A 21,855-nucleotide genomic window follows, 5' to 3' on the forward strand; every position below is an offset into this window, starting at 1 on the left:
CAACTTATTAATGTTTATCAAAATTTTGAGCCTTAATTCAGAGTTAAATGATTAACATTCCTACCCAGCAATACCAAGTACATGATACATAATTATTTCATTAACATATTCATTTAAAATATAGCACCTCTTGCGACTATATTGTGAGATACAGTCACTTTCCTCAAAAGAAAAACTGAATACCACAAAGAAATAACTACAACATACGATATTTGCTGTAGTAAAAGAAAATGTCATCAGATCAAAAAGAAACATACTCCGTTTCTCAAATAAGGATGCATTATTCACAATAGAATAGTTAATGCATTTTTTTTCTTGTAAAAGTTTCAGTGCATAGCTTGGAGGTACCATGATTCAGGCTAAGTATGGTCTAGATCTGTGCTGTCCAATATGGTAGCCACTAGCCATACAGGGCTACTTAAATTTAATTAAGAATATTAAATTTTCAGTTTCTCGGTCACACTAGCCCTCTTTCAGATACTTAACAGTTATAGATACAGAACATTTCCACCATTGCAGAAAGTCCTACTGTACTGTGCTGTTCCAGAACTGGAGTCCTGCAAGTGATAATGTACTCAAGCTTGCCCACTTACTTCACCTCCGAGAGAACGGATCGCTCTCCATCTGAACACTGAGACCTGCGATACTGGCGGTAACTTCGCGGTGAATGGGAATGCCTGATGCGGATTGGGTCACCTTGAGTCCTGAATAAGCAACCAAAAACATGGAAATAAACCAGAAGTCAGAAGAGGATAATTTGGAATTTTTCCTTAATATGGAAACCACAAAGGAATGACTTCAAGAATTTAAAAAGAACATGATTCCTCTGAGCTTAGAAAGCCTAAGTGGCTTCACTTTCACGAGCTAACAGAAAACTGCCCTCTTGACCATTTACATGACCATTTCATTTACATGAAAATGAAGCTCTATTATTTGTATGCACATGAGTGTGTAGTTTTTTAATGAAAAAAATTTTTAATTTTTAATTAATTTTTAATTAATTTCCATGAAAAAAATTTTTTCCAGTAGTGTGAAAGAAAAAAAGTCTGTAACGCAGACAAATGGCATTCCTATGAGGAAAGGTTGGTCCTTATCCTAGCTAATTAGCCTGTCATTAAGAATTCAATCTTTGGCCAAGAGATGAGGGGGTGGTAGGAAGGGGAGTTGGGGAGAGTGTGTACAAACCTGCAGTTTGACCAGAGTGGGAAGAAAGCATGGGTTACAGACGGAAATAAAGCAAGGAAATAACCCCCCACCCCCACACACCCTTTCTCTTTACCAATTACAGCAGGGCAGAAAACAGAGTAAATAGATCATCATCTGCTGCATCCTACACTGAATGGTGATTAGGGAATCCTGTTACGCTTCCATGGAGCACATTCAATGTGCTAGTTCTATGGGCTAATGTGGCAGGATTCAGGGCCAATACAACTATCTTGTAGTGAATAAAAAGAAACATTATTACCAATGAATCCCTTAAAAAAAGAACTTAGGTTTTAGAACACATTAATTATCAAAAGCTCCTGTGTACCTACTTCATACAAACTGGCAGTTAATATATGATTGTGATTGTAGTGCAAAATAACAATTAGCTTTAATACACCCTTTTCTACCTCTTTCTCTACAGTTTTTTTTTTTTTTTAATGTTTCTTTTGAGAGGGAGAGACACAGAATGCAAGCAAGCGAGGGGGCAGAGAGAGAGAGGGAGACACACAATCTGAAGCAGGCTCCAGGCTCTGAGCTGTCAGCACAGAGCCTGACCGAACTCACAAACCGTGAGATCATGACCTGAGCCGAAGTCAGATGCTTAACGGACTGAGCCACTCAGGCACCCCCTTTCCTACAGTTTTAATTTTAGTTAAAATGTAAAGACAAAGCCCTTCATAGAATACCACCGGAAAGTAAGAATGGACTATTCACTCATAAGTACTAATAAAACTTTTGTGACAAGATTTTCAAAGACATACTCACTCTATTTTAGTGTATGGAATCTCTTTTAATTGTTCTTCAGACAAACCAGAAGGATCCACAAGTTCCTTTCTAGAAGGGAATGAGCAAGAAAATTAAATTTATGAAGCTGATAGAAATACAACTGGCAGGTGAGTTTTTCCTTCCTAACCTTATCCCCAAACACAGTATTAGTAAAACTAAGAGAAATATAAGCCAGGAGCAAAGATTAAAAACCTAGTATGTATTCAAGGAAAAATGGGGGGAAAAACCTTTTCTGTGGCTCTTCTACCTTTTTTCCAGTTTTTCTATAACTGGAATGTAGACGACTCTCCATCCATCATTTCTTTACAAAAGATCTGCTTCTCTCCCCTGTAGTATCTTTTTTCCTTCTGAATCTGTTTTCCCTGGTATTTATTTGTAAAACATTGTCCTGAGGCCATTTACAGGTGAGGCTAACTGGCCTTAAGAGAGAAGATGTCAGGGCTACCTGTAGAGGGGCTGCTGGCACGGGAAGGCACCACCGCTGTGAGTCCCATGTTCCACATAATGATGGCAATGAAGAAAGACTATGTGACAGGCTTCAGCCAGAGGCTGCCTCTCGGTGTCAGTGGTCTCCCTCGTAAACGCCTTAACACTACATGGGTTTTGAAACAAGAAGAGGAAGAAAAAAATCAGTACTTACTGAATATGCTTCCATAACTCTTCTTTTGCTTGGATATCAGGGCTCCTCCTATAAATAGAAAAAACACCACTCATCTCTGCAAACATGCTTCATTGAAAAATCTAACAGCTAACTTTAGCCGAGCTACATTAATAGTTTTCAGACTGTGAAGTTCTTATTTGCCAGCTGGGACCAGACAAGGAAAGACTGGGCAGGGAGAGCCAATGTGGGATAGCATAAAGATACAAGATAATTTATCTGCTAGTACTACTGAAAAAAATCACGTAAAACCCAGCCACAGCCAAGGCTTTATCTGATGAAAGAGCCTAGAACTTGAAGAGCAAATCCACACACCCTCCACTGGTGATTTTACAGTGAAGATGATTCAGGGCTTCTGTTTCTGGTCCTTCTGGCTATTTCTAAGTAAAGGCAAAGAACTCATCCTGATTCTATTAATAGGAAAGATTCCCAACATGATCTGTGATTACCTAGTAGAAGCAGCAACCACAGGGAAAAGGGAATGGTGGGACAGCCCAGGCTGGCACACTGTGCCAGTGACCTACCTACCTTTCATACTACATCTAATGTTGTGTTTCTGGGCCAGAGCATGGGCCCAGAAATGCTGGGATCTATGTGTGGCTTATACTGTCACCTCTGTATGCCCTTCTCCATCTGAATCTATATACCCCACAAATCTCCAAAAATCCCCGAGTAGAAATTATACCACTACTTTTAATTTCCTAGAATGAGAAATTTCAAGTCATTATCCATGTGTTCACCCTCCCCACAATAGCAATGAATACTAGAAATCTATTATCACTGCAAGTGTTGCCACAGAATGATTTTTTTTCCTAGTGAGAAAATGATAAGCTTTCATTAGTCCTTTCGATAGAACCAAGGCCTAATAAAGGCCCAAAGAAAGGACGCAAAACCTAACAATTAAAAGGCCTGGTGCTACGCAAAGCCACAGCAATACTCTGTCCTGTGGAATTTTATGTTCATAATCTGTATCAGCATTTTTGGGCTCAATATCACTTTCAACATATGATATTATCATTGTTTTCATTTTTCTCAGTAATAAGGCACCACTGAGGCATTCTGGTAGGACTTTCTGAGACCACAGAATACAATAAGCTACTTTCTAGCAATTAAATTGACTAAGTGGCTTTTTCCTTTATGGAAAAAAAATCTGTAAAGGCCTTTTAACCAATTCAAAAGGAGTCAAAACATGGAAGATAAGGGGAGGGGATGAAGCCTTGGTCTCAAATGTAAAAATGTGATATTGTTAAATGTTGATTTTGTTATATAATAAAATTATATGCTTAAAAAATTTTTTTTAAAGTTTATTTTGAGAGACAGAGCATGAGAGACAGAGAGAGGGGAGGGGCAGGGAGAGAGGAAGGAGATAATCCAAAGCAGGCTCTACACTGTCAGCACAGAGCCTGATGCAGGGCTCGATCCCATGAACCATGAGATTGTGACCTGAGCCAAAATCAAGAGTCACTGAGCCACCCAGATGCCCCTATACACTTTTTTTTTTAAGTCTTAAGAAATGCTTCTTTGGAAGGATTTTCTGTAAGGAATCTGCCTTTCCTATGTTTGGCTGGTGTGATTCACTAGACAATATTTTAAATGATACTTCCAGAGAAGGTGCTAATACTAAAAAGCACTAAGCTATTTATACTATTCCCAGAGAAAAGATGGTTCTGCTTTACCTATACATCAGCATCTAATTGTCAGAGAGGGTCACCCAATAGTCTTAAGTATTACAGAATATGTAGGTTAGGAAGCCATTCTATTGAAAATCATTCTTATCTCTGAAGGTGCAATAGTAAGGCTATCTTTGAGTTGAAGAGGGTTTCTCAACCTCAACACTATTGACATTCTGGGTCAAATAATTCTTTGCTGTAGAGGGCTGTCCTATGTGTTGTAGGATGATTAGTAGCCCTATGGTCTCTGCCCATGATGTCAGTAATACCTCCCCACTGTGACAAGCAAAAATGTCTCCAGGCATTGCCAAATGTCCCATGGGGCGCAAAACTGCCCGAAACTGGAAATAACTGGTCAAAGGTTTGACCTGAAAGTAAAGTAGTTATGGTTGGGTGGAGGAACTGTGAGGCCAGGTCACTGTAGAGATCCATTATGTGATTACTGACACAGTGTCGGAGAGAATAATAGCAAAGCAGGAACTAAATCTTCAAATAATGAGGTAAGGGACGCATACACAAGGAGTGGTATAATTTGATGGCCTGAGATTCAAAACCGAGTGCTTTGAGGAAAGAGGAAGGGAGAATAAGAAAATCAATGAGGGGCAAGTAGGATGTGCCTGTCCCCCATGACCACCATATCAGGCTAGTGAGAGAGAGATGATGAATATAAGCAACATACAAAACACTTGATAACTGGATATTTCTGAGTGCTGGAATTGCAGGTAATTTTATTATTCATACTTACCTATCTTTTCTGATTTATTTTTAGTGAAGAGAATTTTTTTTAAGTTTATTTATTTTTGAGAGAGAGAGAGCACAAGCAGGGGAGGGGCAGAGAGAGAGGGAGACAGAATCCCAAGCTGGCTCCACACTGTCATGGTCAAGAGAATTTCTAACTTTAGGTATCAAAAAAGAAAAACATAAAAATATTTCCATGGTTTAAAAAATTACTATTGTTGCAATTCCACAGGCAATACCTTTTATTCCCATCTTGTAAGAATTAGCAGAAATGTTACCTTAACCCAAATGGGAACATTAGTCCTTGGAGCCATAAATACTGGTCCTAAAAGATTCAGGAATTTAGTCTAGATGTTTAAGTTCTATAGCATCTATAATAAGCATCTACGATTGTCATGTTTAAGTTACTGAGTTCTGAAATGCCCAGCAGTTTCAAGCAGCTTTATGTCAGGGAGAAGTTCCAAAGCTAAAAACAAAAACACAAAAACAAAAACAAAAACAAAAAAAAACAATTTCCTCCAATTGCTAGACCACCTGTGATTTAACAAATGTAAATACAGGCAACATGCTAATGAGGAATGTATTATTCTTATGCTTACATCTGCACACATTTAATCAATAATTTAGGATGATTTCATGATCTGCAGCTCAACATCATTTTGTGAATTTAGAAAGCTGTGGGATTTTGACAGCCATTTTTCTTAATTAAAGGGCTCTTAATTATGCAGATGTTTTATTTGAACTCTCCAAATAAGTTCCTAAGGAAATAGAGCATATATATATAATACACATGAAGTTCAATATTAGTCCCATATTTTTCAAAAACAAAACATCCCTCATCTACACCTGATACCAATAGCCCAATATAAATATTCATTTTTCAGAGAAATTAGCTTTGATGAGACATCATTTAGAATCATCATCTCCTTTCTTCCAAAACTCTAAGAACAACACTTGTTAAATCTACAGTGTTTAAACCCCATCACTGCATATAGTCTTTTACATCTCCCTAACGTTACAATTATATTAACTAGAAAACACTATATGTTATACTATGGGATACAATACACTATATTTTTATGTACTATAATAAACTAAAAAATAAATGAGGTAGCATTTGACTTCATGTTTTTGTGACCTTACCACTGAACGCTGTTCTAAAAGGAAATTTAGACTTGAAAATGTTACTAAGAAAACTGTAAGTTTATAAAACATCTTTATTTTAAAAATTCAAAGCCCTTAACAAATATCTCATTGATTCCTCATCATATTCCTGAGTGGTCAGAATAGACATGATTAAGAGAAAGCTTAATCTTCCACTCCTTCCCTCCCTCTGTCAGATTTAAAGAAGGATTAGGAAGCCACAGGGCTCAGCAACCTGGCTACTGAAGATCATTCAAGGAGTCACTTCCAGAACCTACATGCTAAATCTCTGAGGAATCAGACTTCTGTTTTGTCTTGAATGGGAACATCACTTCACCCTGACAATCCCATCTTCGCATCAATTATTTTTGAATAAAAATAGTGAGACCTTACCACCACCAGAGGGAGCATGAGCCTCCTCACACACACAAGTTGAACCTATGAGAACTATTGTTTCAGCTTCATTGCCTCTTCCAAATATACCAATGAGTAAAGTTTTACTAATACAGAAAAGCATTTTCACCAAAAGTTTCTAATGATAAGTAAACAAGAATGTCATGGCAATGCAGCTTCAAAATGTATTAGAAAGAACTGTACTTCTCAACATTTTCCTAGATGAGATCCAATGATATTTTAGCTTAATGTGTTTTAGGAGAGAGGGGGTTTGTATTTTATACTATTGTATGTCTCTGGCATTTATAATACATAAAATTTTCTAGCTTTTTATTGTAAATTTGAAAAATAAAATGAATGAATCATGTGAATGATGTATCATAGCATTCTAAACCCTCAGTGAATATATGTCCATATAGCAATTTATTGACGCGGTAGTAGGAATTAAGAATATGGGAGTAATTGACAGTTAAGTGGTTTACTGTATATCTGAAATGTTAATTATATGTGAAGAACAATTTTAATTACTTTCTCAGATCCCGCTCTAGTCATGTTACCATTTTTTTAAAAAGCAGTAGCGATTCTTGGGGTGCCTGAGTGGTTCAGTCAGTTGAGCATCTGATTCTTGGTTTTGGCTCAGGTCATTATCCCAGGGTCGTGGGATCAAGCCCGACGTTGGGCTGGGCTCTGCACTGAGCCTAGGGCATGCCTAAGATTCTCTCTCTCTCCCTCTCCCCTTCTCCCTGTCTCTCTCTCTCTAAAATTAAAAAAAAAAATTTTTTTAATTAAAAAAAAAAAACATTTAAAAAAAAGCAGTAGTGGTTCCTAAATTTGCACAGAACCAAATTATAATCTTCATTTGAGTTGGCCCCACCCCGCTCTCTTCACATCTCACCTCCTCTTTATCTCAAGGGGAAAAAATCAGTACCTTACAGCATTTCTAGAGATTGCCCAAGACCTAGAGAACTTATTATAGTAACTGTAATCCCAAGTATGATATCACAGGTACTTGTCCTATAGGACTTGAATTTTCAGTAATATGAAAATGGTATTATCTGTTTGTAGAGATGACACTGGGAGTTCATGGAGATTAGGCAGTAAGCTAACATTGGGGAGGCCCAGAAAGCAGAGGTCTGACAATGGCACCCAGCAAATAACTTTCTTAGTTGTCAACAAACCTCAGGTTTTTAATGTCATAGCTCAAATGAAAGAGAGCTCAGTTTGTCCATATAAGGTAGGTATTCCATTCTTACAGAGTTGTAACAGTTTTATCCAGTTGCCTACTTGACATTTCCATTTGATTACACACTTGGTTTCTCAAACCTAACAAAACAAAAATCTTGACACTCTCTCCACACACATCTCCAGCCCATCTCACCCACCTCAGTAAAACCTCATGACTTCCCGCTCCACCCATCAGTCCCAGATTGCAAATTCATGCAAAATACCTGTCACACTCCCAAATCCGCCAGCACTGCTTCCAAAATGTGTTTTCATCCACTTCTCTTCATTTCTGAGCTAAAACCACCTCTTACACCTAGCCCACCCCAGAGGTTTTCCAGTTGCTCTTCCTATGTCCTTTCTCCTTCTCAGTCTGCTTTTTACCAAGGAGGTAGAGTAACTTCTGAATGAACTACTCTTCAAATAGATTTTTTTTTTCACTTGGAATTTCTTTAACTGCATTTTGGTCATATCAGCTATATAATTAATCAACCAAGTTCAGTTACAAAGTCATCCCAAATATTTGCTAAATCTTTTTTTTTTTTCAACGTTTATTTATTTTTGGGACAGAGAGAGACAGAGCATGAACGGGGGAGGGGCAGAGAGAGAGGGAGACACAGAATCGGAAACAGGCTCCAGGCTCTGAGCCATCAGCCCAGAGCCCGACGCGGGGCTCGAACTCACGGACCGCGAGATCGTGACCTGGCTGAAGTCGGACGCTTAACCGACTGCGCCACCCAGGCGCCCCTGCTAAATCTTTTTTATGGTTTGCTTTAAACCTAAATTCCAGAAAGATGCACATCAAACTCTTAATGGGGTTCTCTCCTACGACTGCATTTTTCTGAGATAATCCTGTACCTGATCTGATATTTTTATCATGTAAATAAGATTAAGATTAAAGTTTAAATAATATTTTAAGTTTAAAGTACCATTGGATTCTTTTCTGATTTCAGCTGATCTGATAAAAGCAATACTGAGTTTAAAGGCATATCTCTACCTCAAAAGGGCATTCTGAACCTCTGCTTCTGGACACAATGGAATAACTGGTTTCAGAGGGACCCTTCCCTCCTCAAGGACTATAAGATAAAACAAAATATACAAAGCAACTGTTTCTCAGACATTGGGCAACAGACAAGATAAGCCTATGATGTTTGAGAGAAGAGAAGCACAAGGCAAGCCCCCTCATTTGCTTCAGTTTTCTCTGGGGGGGACTTTCCCAGTATGGGACAGGGAAGTGGAGCTCAAGAGGCAACAGTCTCACGTGGCTGGGGAGGCAGAGATCAGAACGTGAAGCTACTGATCAGGCTGGAATTTACAATGCAGGATAAAATTAAAAAGGGGACTTCAGAAGTCTGTACGGGGTTTTCCTTAAGAGGATGGCTGAGTATATTCATTGCACTTAATCTCTACATAAGCGGGGTAAGACTATATGTGGCCTAACAGAGAGAAGCTGCTGTAAGACTGAGAGCCGAGCAGAGACACCAGAGAGTGTGAAGTGGTAGGAGACAGAGTTCTGATGCAGTTGCTGTGGAAAAGCCATGCTCAACACTGTATGCTTCAATTAAGACTCCAGAAAGGCCAAGCTTTAGGAATGGGGATGAAGCCTAAAGTAAAAAAACACATCCTAAACTAATGAAAAAGTCTAAAAAGTCCCACACTACCAAAGCATAAACCCAAGCATAAAAAGTAAGATTGAAAGTAGCCACCAGTAATTTAGCCACCTGCCTGAACAAAATTTGACTCTTTAAAGAAAGACAGCATAGGGGCGCCTGGGTGGCTCGGTTAGTTAAGCGTCTGACTTCGGCTCAGGTCATGATCTCATGGTCTGTGAGTTCAAGTTCCACGTCAGGCTATGTGCTGACAGCTCAGAGCCTGGAGCCTGCTTCAGATTCTGTGTCTCCCTCTCTCTGCCCCTCCCCTGCTCATGCTGTGTCTCTGTCTCTCAAAAAAAAAAGTGAATAAACGTTAAAAAAAATTTTTTTTTAAAGAAAGGCAGCATAATCCAGACCTCCTAATTAGACATCATCTAAAATTTTCAGCATATATGGGGTGCCTGGCTGGTTCAATCAGTACAGCATACAACTCTTGATCTTAGAGTTATGGGTTCGAGCTCCATGTTGGTGTAGAGATTATTTAAAAATAAAAGCTTTAGGGGCACCTGGGTGCCTCAGGCAGTTAAGTGTCCAATTCTTGGTTTTGGCTCAGGTCACAATCTCATGGTTTGTGAGTTTGAGACCCATGTCTGCTTGGGATTCTCTCTCCATGCCCCTCCCCTGCTTACTCACTCATTCTCTCTCTAAAAATAAATAAATAAACTTAAAAAAAATAATAAAATCTTTAAAAAATAAATTTTCTGCATACAATAAAAAATTATTATATATGTAGAGAGATAAATATAATCATAATCTAAAAATAATAAAAGTAATCAATAGAAACATTTTTAAATGTGGGAATTCATAAACAAGAGCTTTAAAACATCTTGTAAATATGTATATAACAACTTATAGGTAAATATGGACATAATAAATGAATACATGGGAAATCTCAACAGAGAAATGAAAACTATTAGAAGAACAAAAGTAAAAGTCAGAGAGCTTTAAGAGGAGACTGGATAACACAGGGCGAAAAGAATTGACTAAGCTGAAAACAAGTCAACAGAAATCAAAATTTAAAGGGGAAAAAATATTTTATAAATGAACAAAACCTTAGTTGCTTTTGGGACAATATTAAATGGTCTAGCACATATACAATTTGATACCCATGAAACAGAAGACTGAATGGGTCAGGAAAAAGAATTGGAAAATATAATGGCCAAAAGTCTCCTAAATTTGGTGAAAAACATCAAATTACAGAAACATAAATAATAAATATAAAGATGGCATTTAGCTATACCATAGTCAAATGAAAAGATAATGAAAAAAAATCATAAAAGTAGCTGGTGAAACAAAAGACAAATTCCATACAGTGCCTATGGAATGAAGATAGACTTATCAGAAATGACAGCAACCAGAACACAACAGAACAATCTCTTTAAGTGTGAAAGAAAAAACTATCAACTTAGAATCATATAGCTAGTGAAAACATCTGCTCCAAACAAGGGTAAGATAAAGACATCTTCACATAAACGAAGAGAATTCCTCATCTGCAGACTGGTACTACAAGAAATGCTGAAGGAAGGAAAATGGAATGTCAGACCTAGAGGAAGAAATAAAACACACTGGTCATAGTAAATATGTGGGTAACTGTATTCATTCTTTTTTGCTTATTTATCTTTGAGAGAGAGAAAAAGAGAGTGTATGTGCCTAAGCTGGGGAGGGGCAGAGAGAGAGGGAGAGAATCCAAAGCAGGCTCCACCCTACCAGTGCAGAGCCTGATGTGGGGCTTGTGGCTTGAGCCCACAAACTGTGAGATCATGACCTGAGCTGAAATCAAGAGTTGGATGCTTAGCTGACTGAGCCACCCAGGCACCCCACTGTATTCATTTTCTATTGCTGCTGTAGAAAATTGCCACAAATTTAATGGCTTAAAACAACACAAATTTTTTTTAATATGAAATTTATTGTCAAATTGGTTTCCATACAACACCCAGTGCTCATCCCAAAAGGTGCCCTCCTCAATACCCATCACCCACCCCCCTCTCCCTCCCACCCCCCATTAACCCTTAGTTTGTTCTCAGTTTTTAAGAGTCTCTTATGCTAAAACAACACAAATTTTTTATCTTACAGTTCTGTAGATCAGAAATCTGACCAAGGTCTCACTGGACTAAAATCAAGCTGTGACAGGGATGCATTCCTTTCTGGAGGCTCTAGAAGAAAATCCATTCCCCTACCTCTTCCAACTTTAGAAGCTGCCCACATTCTTTGGCTCATTGCCCCTTCCTCCATCTTTAAAGCCAACTATAGCAGATTGAGTTCAAACTGAATAATTTTCACTCCCTCTTCTGTCTTTTCTTCCACTTTTTAAGAAGCCTTCTGATTACTTTGAGCCCATTTGGATAACTCAGGAAAATATCCCTGGCAGAAGGTCAACTGATTAACAATCTTAATTCTACCTGCAACCTTAATTTCCCTTTGTCATCTAATATAAAATACTTCCATGTCATGGAGGTTAAGATGTGGACCTATCTAGGGGACTGTTTTCTGCCTACTACATTACTATAACTTTCCCCCACCTCTTTTCTTAATTTCTTTAAAAAACAACTAAACTGTTTAAGCCAAGATAATAACACTATAATATGGGGCTATTAACATGCAAAGTTAAACTATATGCCAGTAGCACAAAGGAAAAAGAGGGAATAAATGGAGCTATATTTTTCTAAATTTTATGTAAAATATTACATAAAATTTTACATGCATTTTACATGAAATATTATGATATTAATCCTAAACACATTATGATAAATTAAAGAACCATACTGTAAGCCATGGAGAAACCACTAAAGAAAAAAATAGTAAGTATAGGGAAGATGTTAATTAAAAGTAAAATGGAGAACCAAAGTATCCATTTAACACAAAATATAATAGGAAAGGAGGAACAAAGCAACAAAAAAGATAAATAGGAAAAAGAGCAAGATAGGAGGCTATTAATGTATTAATAATTATATGAATTGTAAACATACTAACATTCAATTTAAAAGGTAGAGATGGTCAGACTTGATTTAAAAAAAAAAAGACCATTTGCTGTCTACAAGTAATCAAAAGATGGACTCTAAATATAGAGACATACTTTGGTGGTGCCTGGTGGCTCAGTTAGTTAAGCCACCAACTCCTGATTGAGGCTCAGATCATGATCTCACAGGCATGAGATTGAGCGTGAGGAACTCTGCACGGGGCATGGAGCCTGCCCGACATTTTCTCTCCCTCTCCCTCTGCCCATCCTCTGCTCCTGCATCCTCTCTCTCCCTCTGTCTCTCTCTCTCTCTCAAAAAAAAAAAAAAAAAAAAAAAAGACATACTTTGGCTTAAAATAAAAGAATTACAAGTACATAACATTCAAACAGTGAGCATGAAAAAGATTTGTAATGGTTATATATATACACACATAAGAGTTTGTGTGCCTGTGTGTGTAGTAGACATAGGGAAAAGAATATTACCAGCAAAAAGAAAACATTTCACTATAATAAAACAGTCAATTCCTCAGGAAGACAAAAAATAATTGCAAATATACCAGAGCTTCAAAATAACTTTAAGCAAAAACTGACAGAACTGGGGTACTTGGGTGGCTCAGTCAGTTAACCTTCCTACTCTTTATTTTGGCTGGGGTCATGATCTCGTGGTTGGGTGAGATTGAGCCCTGCATCGACACTGACAATGCAAAGCCTGCTTGGCATTCTCTCTCTCCCTCTCCCTCTGCCCCTCCCCCAATTGGGTTCTCCCTCTCTCTCTCTCTTTCTCTCTCTGTCTCTCTCTCTCAAAATAAATAAAAAGACTTTAAAAAACCTGACAGAACTAAAACAGATAAATTCATAATCATCTTTGGAAATTTTAACATCCCTCTCACTCAATGACTGGAAAAGACAGAGGCCATCAGAACACCATCAGCTAACTAGATATACTTGACATTTATAGACTACACCCAATGACTGAGAATACTCATTCTTCCCAAGTCCATCAGATCATTCATCATCATATGCTAGGTCATAAAACAAGTCTCAATAAATTTCAAGGGATTAAAATCTTACAGATTATTTTATCACAATGGAATTAAATTAGATATCAATAATAGGCACAACCTGGGTGGCTCAGTCGGTTAAGCTTCCAACTTTGGCTCAGGTCATGATCTCACAGCCTATGAGTTTGAGCCCCACGTCGGACTCTCTGCTGTCAGCACAAAGCCCACTTCAGATACTCTGTCCCCCTCTCTCTCTGCCCCTCCCCCGTCTCTCTCTCTCTCTTTCTCTCTCTCTCTCAAAAATAAACATAAAAAAATCAATACTAATGAGATATCTAGAAAACCCCCTAATATCTGGAAATTAATCAACACACTACTAAAAAAAGTCCACCATCAAAGAAATCACAAGAGAAATTAAAAATTATTTTGAATTACATGATAATGAAAACACTTATTAAAATATGTGACATATAGTTGGAGGGAAATCTGCAACTCTGTACTTATATTTAAAAAGGAGAATGGTTTGCAGAATGCCTGGGTGGCTCAGTTGGTTAAGCAGCCAACTTCAGATCAGGTCATGATCTTGCAGTTCACACAAGTTCAAACCTGGCATAGGGCTCTGTGCCGACGACTTAGAATCCGTGTCTCCCTCTCTCTCTGCCCCTCCACCACTTGCGTGCTGTCTCTCTCTCTCTCAAATGTAATAAAAAACATTAAAAAAAAAAGGTTTAAAATCATTGTCATCTTAAGAAGATGAAAAAAGAATAAAAGACAAAATAAACAGAAAGAAATAATAAAGTGGAAATCAATGAAATAGACAACAAAGAAAAACCCAAAGTTCTCTGAAAAGATAGATTAAGGGAAAAATTAAGAGAAATACAATCAACATCAGGAATAAAAGAGGTATATCACAACAGATGTTAAAAAGACACTAAAGTATTATTATGAACAAGTTTTTGCTAAAAGATTTGACAAGTTAGATAAAATGAACAAACTCCTTTTAAAACATATATTACTCAAACTCACACAAAACAAGTAAAAAACCTGAATAGCCCAATTTATCACTATCTGTTTAAGAAATCAAGTTTATAATTTGAAACTTTCCACTAAGGAAATTCCAGACAGAGATGGTTTTACTGGTGAATTATATCAAATATTTAAGGAAGGAATAATGTTAATTTTTTACTTCACTCTTTCAGAAAATGAAGAAAAAGGGAACACTTCCCAAATTATTATTTTTTTTAAAAATTTTTTTTTCAACGTTTTTATTTATTTTTGGGACAGAGAGAGACAGAGCATGAACGGGGGAGGGGCAGAGAGAGAGGGAGACACAGAATCGGAAACAGGCTCCAGGCTCTGAGCCATCAGCCCAGAGCCCGACGCGGGGCTCGAACTCACGGACCGCGAGATCGTGACCTGGCTGAAGTCGGACGCTTAACCGACTGCGCCACCCAGGCGCCCCTCAAATTATTTTAAATGACCAGTAAAACCCCATTGCCGGAAACCTGACAAAGATACTTACTACAAGAAAAATATAGACCAGTGTTTCTCAACAAAATAGTATCAAATAGAATCCCACAATATACAGAAAAGATAATACATCATGACCCTGAGGGCTTATCTCAGGAATGCAAGGATGTATCATTCAAAGCAAAATCACTGTAATTCTCCCACTAACAGCATAAAGAAGAAAACCCATATACAGTCACCTCAGATGCAGAAAAAGCTTATAACAAAATTCAAGATTCATTCATGATAAAAAAAAAAACCTCTTACACTAGAAACAGAATGGATCTTCCTCAGTCTTACAGCTAGCATCATACTTAACATATTGAATGTTTCCTCTATAGGAAAAAGAACAAGCCAAGGAGGTCTCATTTCATAACACTTCTTTTCAAAATTGTAATACAACACTAAAATGGAAGATCTAGCAAGTGCATTAAGGAAAAAACAGAAATAAAAAGAAAAAAAATAGAAATAAAGGGAAGTAGTCCCTGGTCACAAACAATGGGACTGTAAATGTGGGAAATTCTAAGAAATTAAAAAAAAAAAGCTTCTGGAGATATGAAATCAATTTAACAAGGTTGCAGGATGGCAAGATACAATATTAATATCAAAAAATAATTTGTGTTCCTATCTACTAACCAACAATTGGAGAATAACATTTTTTAAAGGACAGTTCAGTACCATTAAAAATATTAAACATTTAGGGTTAAATGTAACAAAATAAATGCAATAACTCTGTCCTGAAATCCAAGAAACACTGCTGAAAGTTGTTAAGAGACTTAAATAAATGGATGGTTAAGAATTTTCTCCAAACTGACCTGTAGATTCAGCGTAAGTCTAAAGTCTATTTTTTACTTTTTGGTAGAAGCTAACAAGCTGATTCAAAAATTCACACAGAACTGAAAAGACCTAAAATAGCTAAAGCAATCTTGAAAAAAAAATTAGAGAATTTACACTGCCTGATTCAAGTCTTACTATAAAGCTACAGTAACCAAGACAACTTGGTGGCTTAGGGATAGACAACTAGATCAATGGCCCACATATAAGCAGTCAATTGATTTTCAACCAAGGCCCCAAGCATTTCAATAAAGATAGTCTTTTTTGTAACAAATGGTACTGGAATAGTGCATAAACAACTGGAAAAAACTTCTCAATATCTACCTCTACGTCACACATACTGGACAATTAATTCTAGATGGATGACAGACCTAAATACAAAAGCAAAATCTATAAACCTGCTAGAAAAAGATATAAGAACACCTTTGCAACTTTAGGGTAGGCCCATATTCCTTAAGATATAAAAAAGCCTTAACTAGGGGCGCCTGGGTGGCGCAGTCGGTTAAGCGTCCGACTTCAGCCAGGTCACGATCTCGTGGTCTGTGAGTTCGAGCCCTGCATCGGGCTCTGGGCTGATGGCTCAGAGCCTGGAGCCTTTCCGATTCTGTGTCTCCCTCTCTCTCTGCCCCTCCCCCGTTCATGCTCTGTCTCTCTCTGTCCCCAAAATAAATAAACGTTGAAAAAAAAAAATTAAAAAAAAAAAAAAAAAGCCTTAACTATAAATGAAAACAAAATGATACATTGGTCTTCACTGAAATTTAGAAAGTCTGCTTATCAAAAGACAATGTTAAGAACATGATAAAGCAAACCACAGCCAGGAAGAAAATATACACCATACACATATCTGAAAAAGAACTTATATCCAGACTACATAAAGAATGCTACATATAAATAATAAAAAGGAAACAATCCTTAATTAATCCTTAATTTTAATCCAATTAAAATGGGCAAAAACTTCAACACTAAAAGTGAAGATATATGAACAACCAAAAAGCACAGGAAAATGTGGTTAACATCATAGTCATCAGGCAAATGTTAATCGAAACCATCATGGAATACCTCTTCAGGCCAAGTAGACTACCTAAAACTAATAAGACAAAAATAAGTATCTGCAAGAATGGGGCAGAATTAGAACTCTCATTCATTGCTAGTGGGGGTGTAAAATGATACAGCCTCCTTGGAAATCACGGTGGTAGTTACTATTACATATAATATGGTTAGAAATATCCCTTAATCCAGCAATTCCACTCAGGTATTTATCCCAGGGCATAAAATAACATACTCCAGGGATACACTTGTATGAATGTCTATAGCAACTTTTAACATAATAGCAAAAACTGGAAACTATCCATATGTCCATCAAGAGAAGAATGGATAAACAAATTGTGGTATAATCATACAATGGACTATTACTCAAAATTTTTACATATTGCCTCAAGTAATGTTTTTTGACCTCCTTAAATTTTATATATAAAATTTTTCCTAATTTTATTTTACTTTTCCCTTTTTAATAAATGAAATTTAGTACTGGCATTTAATTGAATTTAGAATGTTTTAGAAGTTATTAGAAAAATTAAACATGTTTTTTAAGATTTAACAAGTCACCAAACATTGTGTATAGAAAGTCCCTCATAGAAGAAGATTCCACATGGAAAGGTAAAAGCGTGATTACAAAAGATTTACCCGTGAGTATGTTGCATCCTGATCTTGGGGATTCTGTGCCTTTTGGTTAAACTGTGAACAATGAGGTCTTGATTCTTCCAGTTCTAAACCTCTCTTTTATAATGGAGCTGGGGGAAGGTGGTATCCAAGACAAAGGAAACTTTTTATTAACTTCTGCTTTAAATTGAATATTTTAATTAGGTTCCACAACAAAAACATTATGGAGCAATGAATAAATCTGAAAGGGAGTGGTACACTGCATAGTGACAACTTGCAAATTTTTTATTACAAAAGAAGCAGACATCACTCAATATGATGTACTACCAATAAAAGCAAACTCTAGGATTCCTTCCAATTAAAAAGTAAGCATCTAAGACTAAAAAGCATCCCTTAGAGTCACACAGGGTTCTGAGGTGTATCGTCTAGAATCCTCTCCTGGCCTCTGTTAACTTGAGCTGCACCCTTCTGCCTGACTCCCTGGAAGCCCCTCATCTACCTACAGCTTGTCTCTGCATCCACTCCCTGGCATCCTTCCACCATTCTGAGACACTAATCCCTTCCTCCACAAATAAGCAACACCAGACAACTAACCACCTAAGATCACAAAGGGATGGGTAGTTAGTCCCAGCTCACTTTCAAAAGGTAAGCTTTGAGAAGGGGTGTGGGGATGGGGATATCTAAATCTGGATGATGCACACATTTAAAAAAACATAAAAATTTTATCAGCTCAAAAGAAAATTAATCTGGGGGACTGGCAATCTCATCATTATGGGTAATTGTGCTCACACATGGCATTGCCTAGCAACAGAAGGAGCAGGCAAATCCCAACATTGGGGTGTAATGAATCACTCACTGACTACTGCTCACAAATGGTAATTTAATAGGAAGATATTCACATCTGGTTCAATCTCAAACAAGACTTCAGAGAATTCTGCAGACTCCAATTGAGAGAAACAGCAGGTACTTCACCAAGAGCCAGGCTCCAGAACAAAGACTACGCCTACTTACTCGGTTGAATGTATGCTTTGTTTAAAAACAAAACAAAACAAAACAAAACATAGTTTTGATAGCCTCGTTTCTGACATTTCGTTTTGGCATTGCTCCAACTTCTATGGCTTCAGATATAGTTAATGAGTGCCACAAACATAAGAAGGTAAATATGACAAACAAACAATGGGACAATCATGGTTGAACTACAATCACTTTAGACCTCAAAGAGACAGCCCAATCTGCCCAAGAATCTGCATGCTACTTCAAGCTCAGTGTTTTTGAAGAAAGCTACAAAAAGAATCCACGTACGAGCGAGATCTATGTCTGGATCGTCTGTTGTTGGGGTCCGCCTGATTTTTTTCCTTTTGTCTCCTTAATACAGCTTCCCACTGAGGCGCTGAATCAACCATATCATTCTCCTGGCGTATTCTGAAAAGAAAGACCATTCATCTCAAGTTAATATTCACACATGTGGTGCTCTAGTTTTTGGTTCATCCTAAACTTGGTTTTAAAAGTTAAGAAGTTATCAAATAAGTTATTGAAAACTTATTAAGAAATGAAAAGTTATTCAAGGAACAGTTTTATTAAAATCACTTAAAGCTAAGATGTATTAACTGGATTAATACATCCATAAGTAGATAAGTGTATACACTCACATATAAGTATGTTAGAATATTTATACATAAATATGGAAGTATATATTGGTTTCAAACTTCTATCTTTGGCTTAAAAGCTTCTAAGAAATAGGCATGTCAAACAAAAACCTCATTTAAAACATATTTAAGGTTTGACTAAAGAAACAGTGTCTGCTATAGAGCCATTCTAAAATCATGAAACAAAATATTTTTTAAATGTACTAACCAAAGTAGCAATAAATAATTTTACTTTGAAGTACTCTTAAAATTTCACACTAATTGTCAAATTTTTCATGAACGAAAGGTGCCAGATACAATTCCCATTTTTAAGATAGAAAACCAGAAGTACAAGAAGCCACAAGTGGTGGCACCGTGTGTTAGCCGCTGAGCAGGTACATGCCATTCTGATGATGGCAGCCTCACCTGGCCAACAGGCAGGCAAGGTTCAACACTCCTGCAGACAGGGGCCAGGCAGGGAATGTAAACAAGGGAAAGGAAAACCCAGGGTGGCGGCTACTGGGGGATACAGGCAGCTGCCATGTGAGATCGGACAGTGTTTCCAAATCCTCTGATTTTTTTTTTTTAAGGATAATCCACAAATTTGGGCTTTTAAAGTGAACTCTTCCAATTTTCAAGTGCTGACAACCAATTCTGAATGTTCAAATCCTGTTTGAACCTAACAATGCCTATCCATGCACCACACTGCAGAAGTTTTGGATTTTTGGTGTATCGAGTCTTTCTTTCTTCTTCTTTTTTTTGAATAGTTTGTTTAATGTTTATTTATTTTTGAGAGAGAGAGACAGAGTGTGAGCGGGTGCGGGCAGAGAGAGAGACACAGAATCTGAAAAAGGCTCCAGGCTCCGAGTGGTCAGTACAGCGCCAACATGGGACTCAAACTCACGAACTGTGAGATCATGACCTGAGTGTAGTCAGACACTTAACCAACTGAGCCACCCAGGTGCTCCTGTATCAAGTCTTTCTAATAACAGAGGTAAGGTGTTGCAGGGGACAGGTTGGGAAGAAGTATTAGTTAAAGCAATCCTGTCTGAAATGCACTGCAATGATTCTGTGAAGCCATGGGTATTCTCTACAAAAATCAAACACCTCTTATTTGAATATTTAACTTAAAGTTTTTGTTAGTTATTCAGGAAGTTGCTCTGGAGTATTCATTTCACACGCTGATGCTCCCAGGGTGTGGGACAGCAGCATGGAACTGTAAGGTCATCATCACAAAACTGTGACTATATGAGCATATCTGCTTCAAAAAAAAAAAAATGAGAAGAACAGACAAACAAGTCTGGAGACATTTTCTCTCTCTGAACAGATGTCTTTTGGTTGCCCTGTGAACAGCACTTAGTACAGACCATGGGGTGGATATCTAGATTTGCTTATAAATGCAAATCAGTGGATGGGTGACAATTCATTTCACAAATAAGTTAAAGACAATGTAAAGCAAATTCAAGTTAAAAACTATAGTAGCTTATGAAGAAAGAAACTATTTAAATCTCTCTAGATTAAAGAGAAATTGTGTTAGGTAAAAAATTATCTGTAACACACTTCAAGCCTTTGAACTGTGTTTCCTCACTAAAGCTTTCATTTCTAATAGGCTGTTATATGAAAATTAACAGGATACAGTGATGCCATGTTTCAGATTCAGAAACATAGCTCTCTCTCACAGCATGTACAGAGGAAATTAAAATTGAATATACATTGATATAGACTTTAACATTAGAAATTTCTAGGGGTACCTGGGTGGCTCAGTCAGTTAGGCATCTGACTCTTGATTTCAATGATCTTATAGGTCGTGAGTTTGAGCCCTATGTTGGGCTCAGCACTAAAAGTGTGGAGCTTGCTTGGGATCCTCTCTCCCCCTCCCGCCCCTCCCCCACTCTTTCTCTTTCACTAAAATAAACATTTTAAAAAATTAGATCCAAAGAAAAATATGAGAATGTATACTACTTGAGATTATAATTATTATTCTTTGAAACAAACATTCCCACTTGAAAATGTCACATGCATACACACACACACACACACACACACACACACACACACACACACGTATATGTATTTTCATAGCCAGAACCTACAATCTCTGAACCACTCTATGTTATCATGTGACAGTCCAGTGGGGGAGCAATTCTTGGACACTCCCAGGACATGAGGGACCCAGAGTTAGGAAGAGACACTCAATGGGAATATGTCAGGCTGGCAGGAGTTACTTCCCCTCCCACAGGAACCCACACCTCAACTTCCCAGAAAAACACATAAAACCCAGGTCTCCTAACTCCTCACCCTGGAGTCTTTTAGACCATAGCTTCCATTCTAAGCCAATTTGCTGCACAGTTCATGGGCAAGACTAAATTTCACAATGTTAAATTTTTTTCACCAGGATGTCAGCATCTTTTAATATTTTTCAGAGGTCAAGCCTACCAGCATGGCAAATATACTTTACCCAGAGGATAGACATTTAAAAGGAAGCACAATTACTATACTCTCATTCTCTTCCAGTGTGGACTTCAGCTCATTACCTTCATACTGAGACTTTACCCTGATAATTAAAAAATAAAAATAAAAATAAGACAAAGACATGACCACACATAGTTCCAATACCTTGCTAGTAATGAAAACTAAATCGGAAAGAATTTCAGACTATGGCATGTATCTATAACTTCTGTTTTTCTAACAGAAGACTCTAAAGTGAGGGCAGTGAAACCCTGTCAGGTAACATCCACATGTTTCAGAGACAGATGCCCTCTACTGGTGATACTATCTCATAAATATTCTAACAAGGTGCATTA

The 21,855-nt window shown here is 37.4% G+C and overlaps 1 protein-coding gene across 5 annotated transcripts in view; it reads right to left on the minus strand.

Moving 5' to 3' along the window:
* The window catches only part of EPB41L4A (erythrocyte membrane protein band 4.1 like 4A), a 256,036-nt gene that overhangs the window by 5,530 nt on the left and 228,651 nt on the right, over positions 1-21,855 (minus strand). For 4 of the 5 annotated variants that reach the window (XM_045500766.1, XM_045500758.1, XM_045500748.1 and 1 more), the window contains 4 exons: positions 18,729-18,848; positions 2,633-2,680; positions 1,972-2,040; positions 594-704 (listed from right to left, as the gene is read on the minus strand). In XM_045500766.1, coding sequence (XP_045356722.1) covers positions 594-704; positions 1,972-2,040; positions 2,633-2,680; positions 18,729-18,848 — 348 coding nt within the window. Of the gene's footprint in view, positions 1-593; positions 705-1,971; positions 2,041-2,632; positions 2,681-17,314; positions 17,558-18,728; positions 18,849-21,855 lie in introns of those variants that run through there. The other variant, XM_045500783.1, reaches the window with a different exon arrangement.

Source organism: Leopardus geoffroyi, chromosome A1 (assembly GCF_018350155.1).
Source record: "Leopardus geoffroyi isolate Oge1 chromosome A1, O.geoffroyi_Oge1_pat1.0, whole genome shotgun sequence".
NCBI classification, from domain to species: domain Eukaryota; kingdom Metazoa; phylum Chordata; class Mammalia; order Carnivora; family Felidae; genus Leopardus; species Leopardus geoffroyi.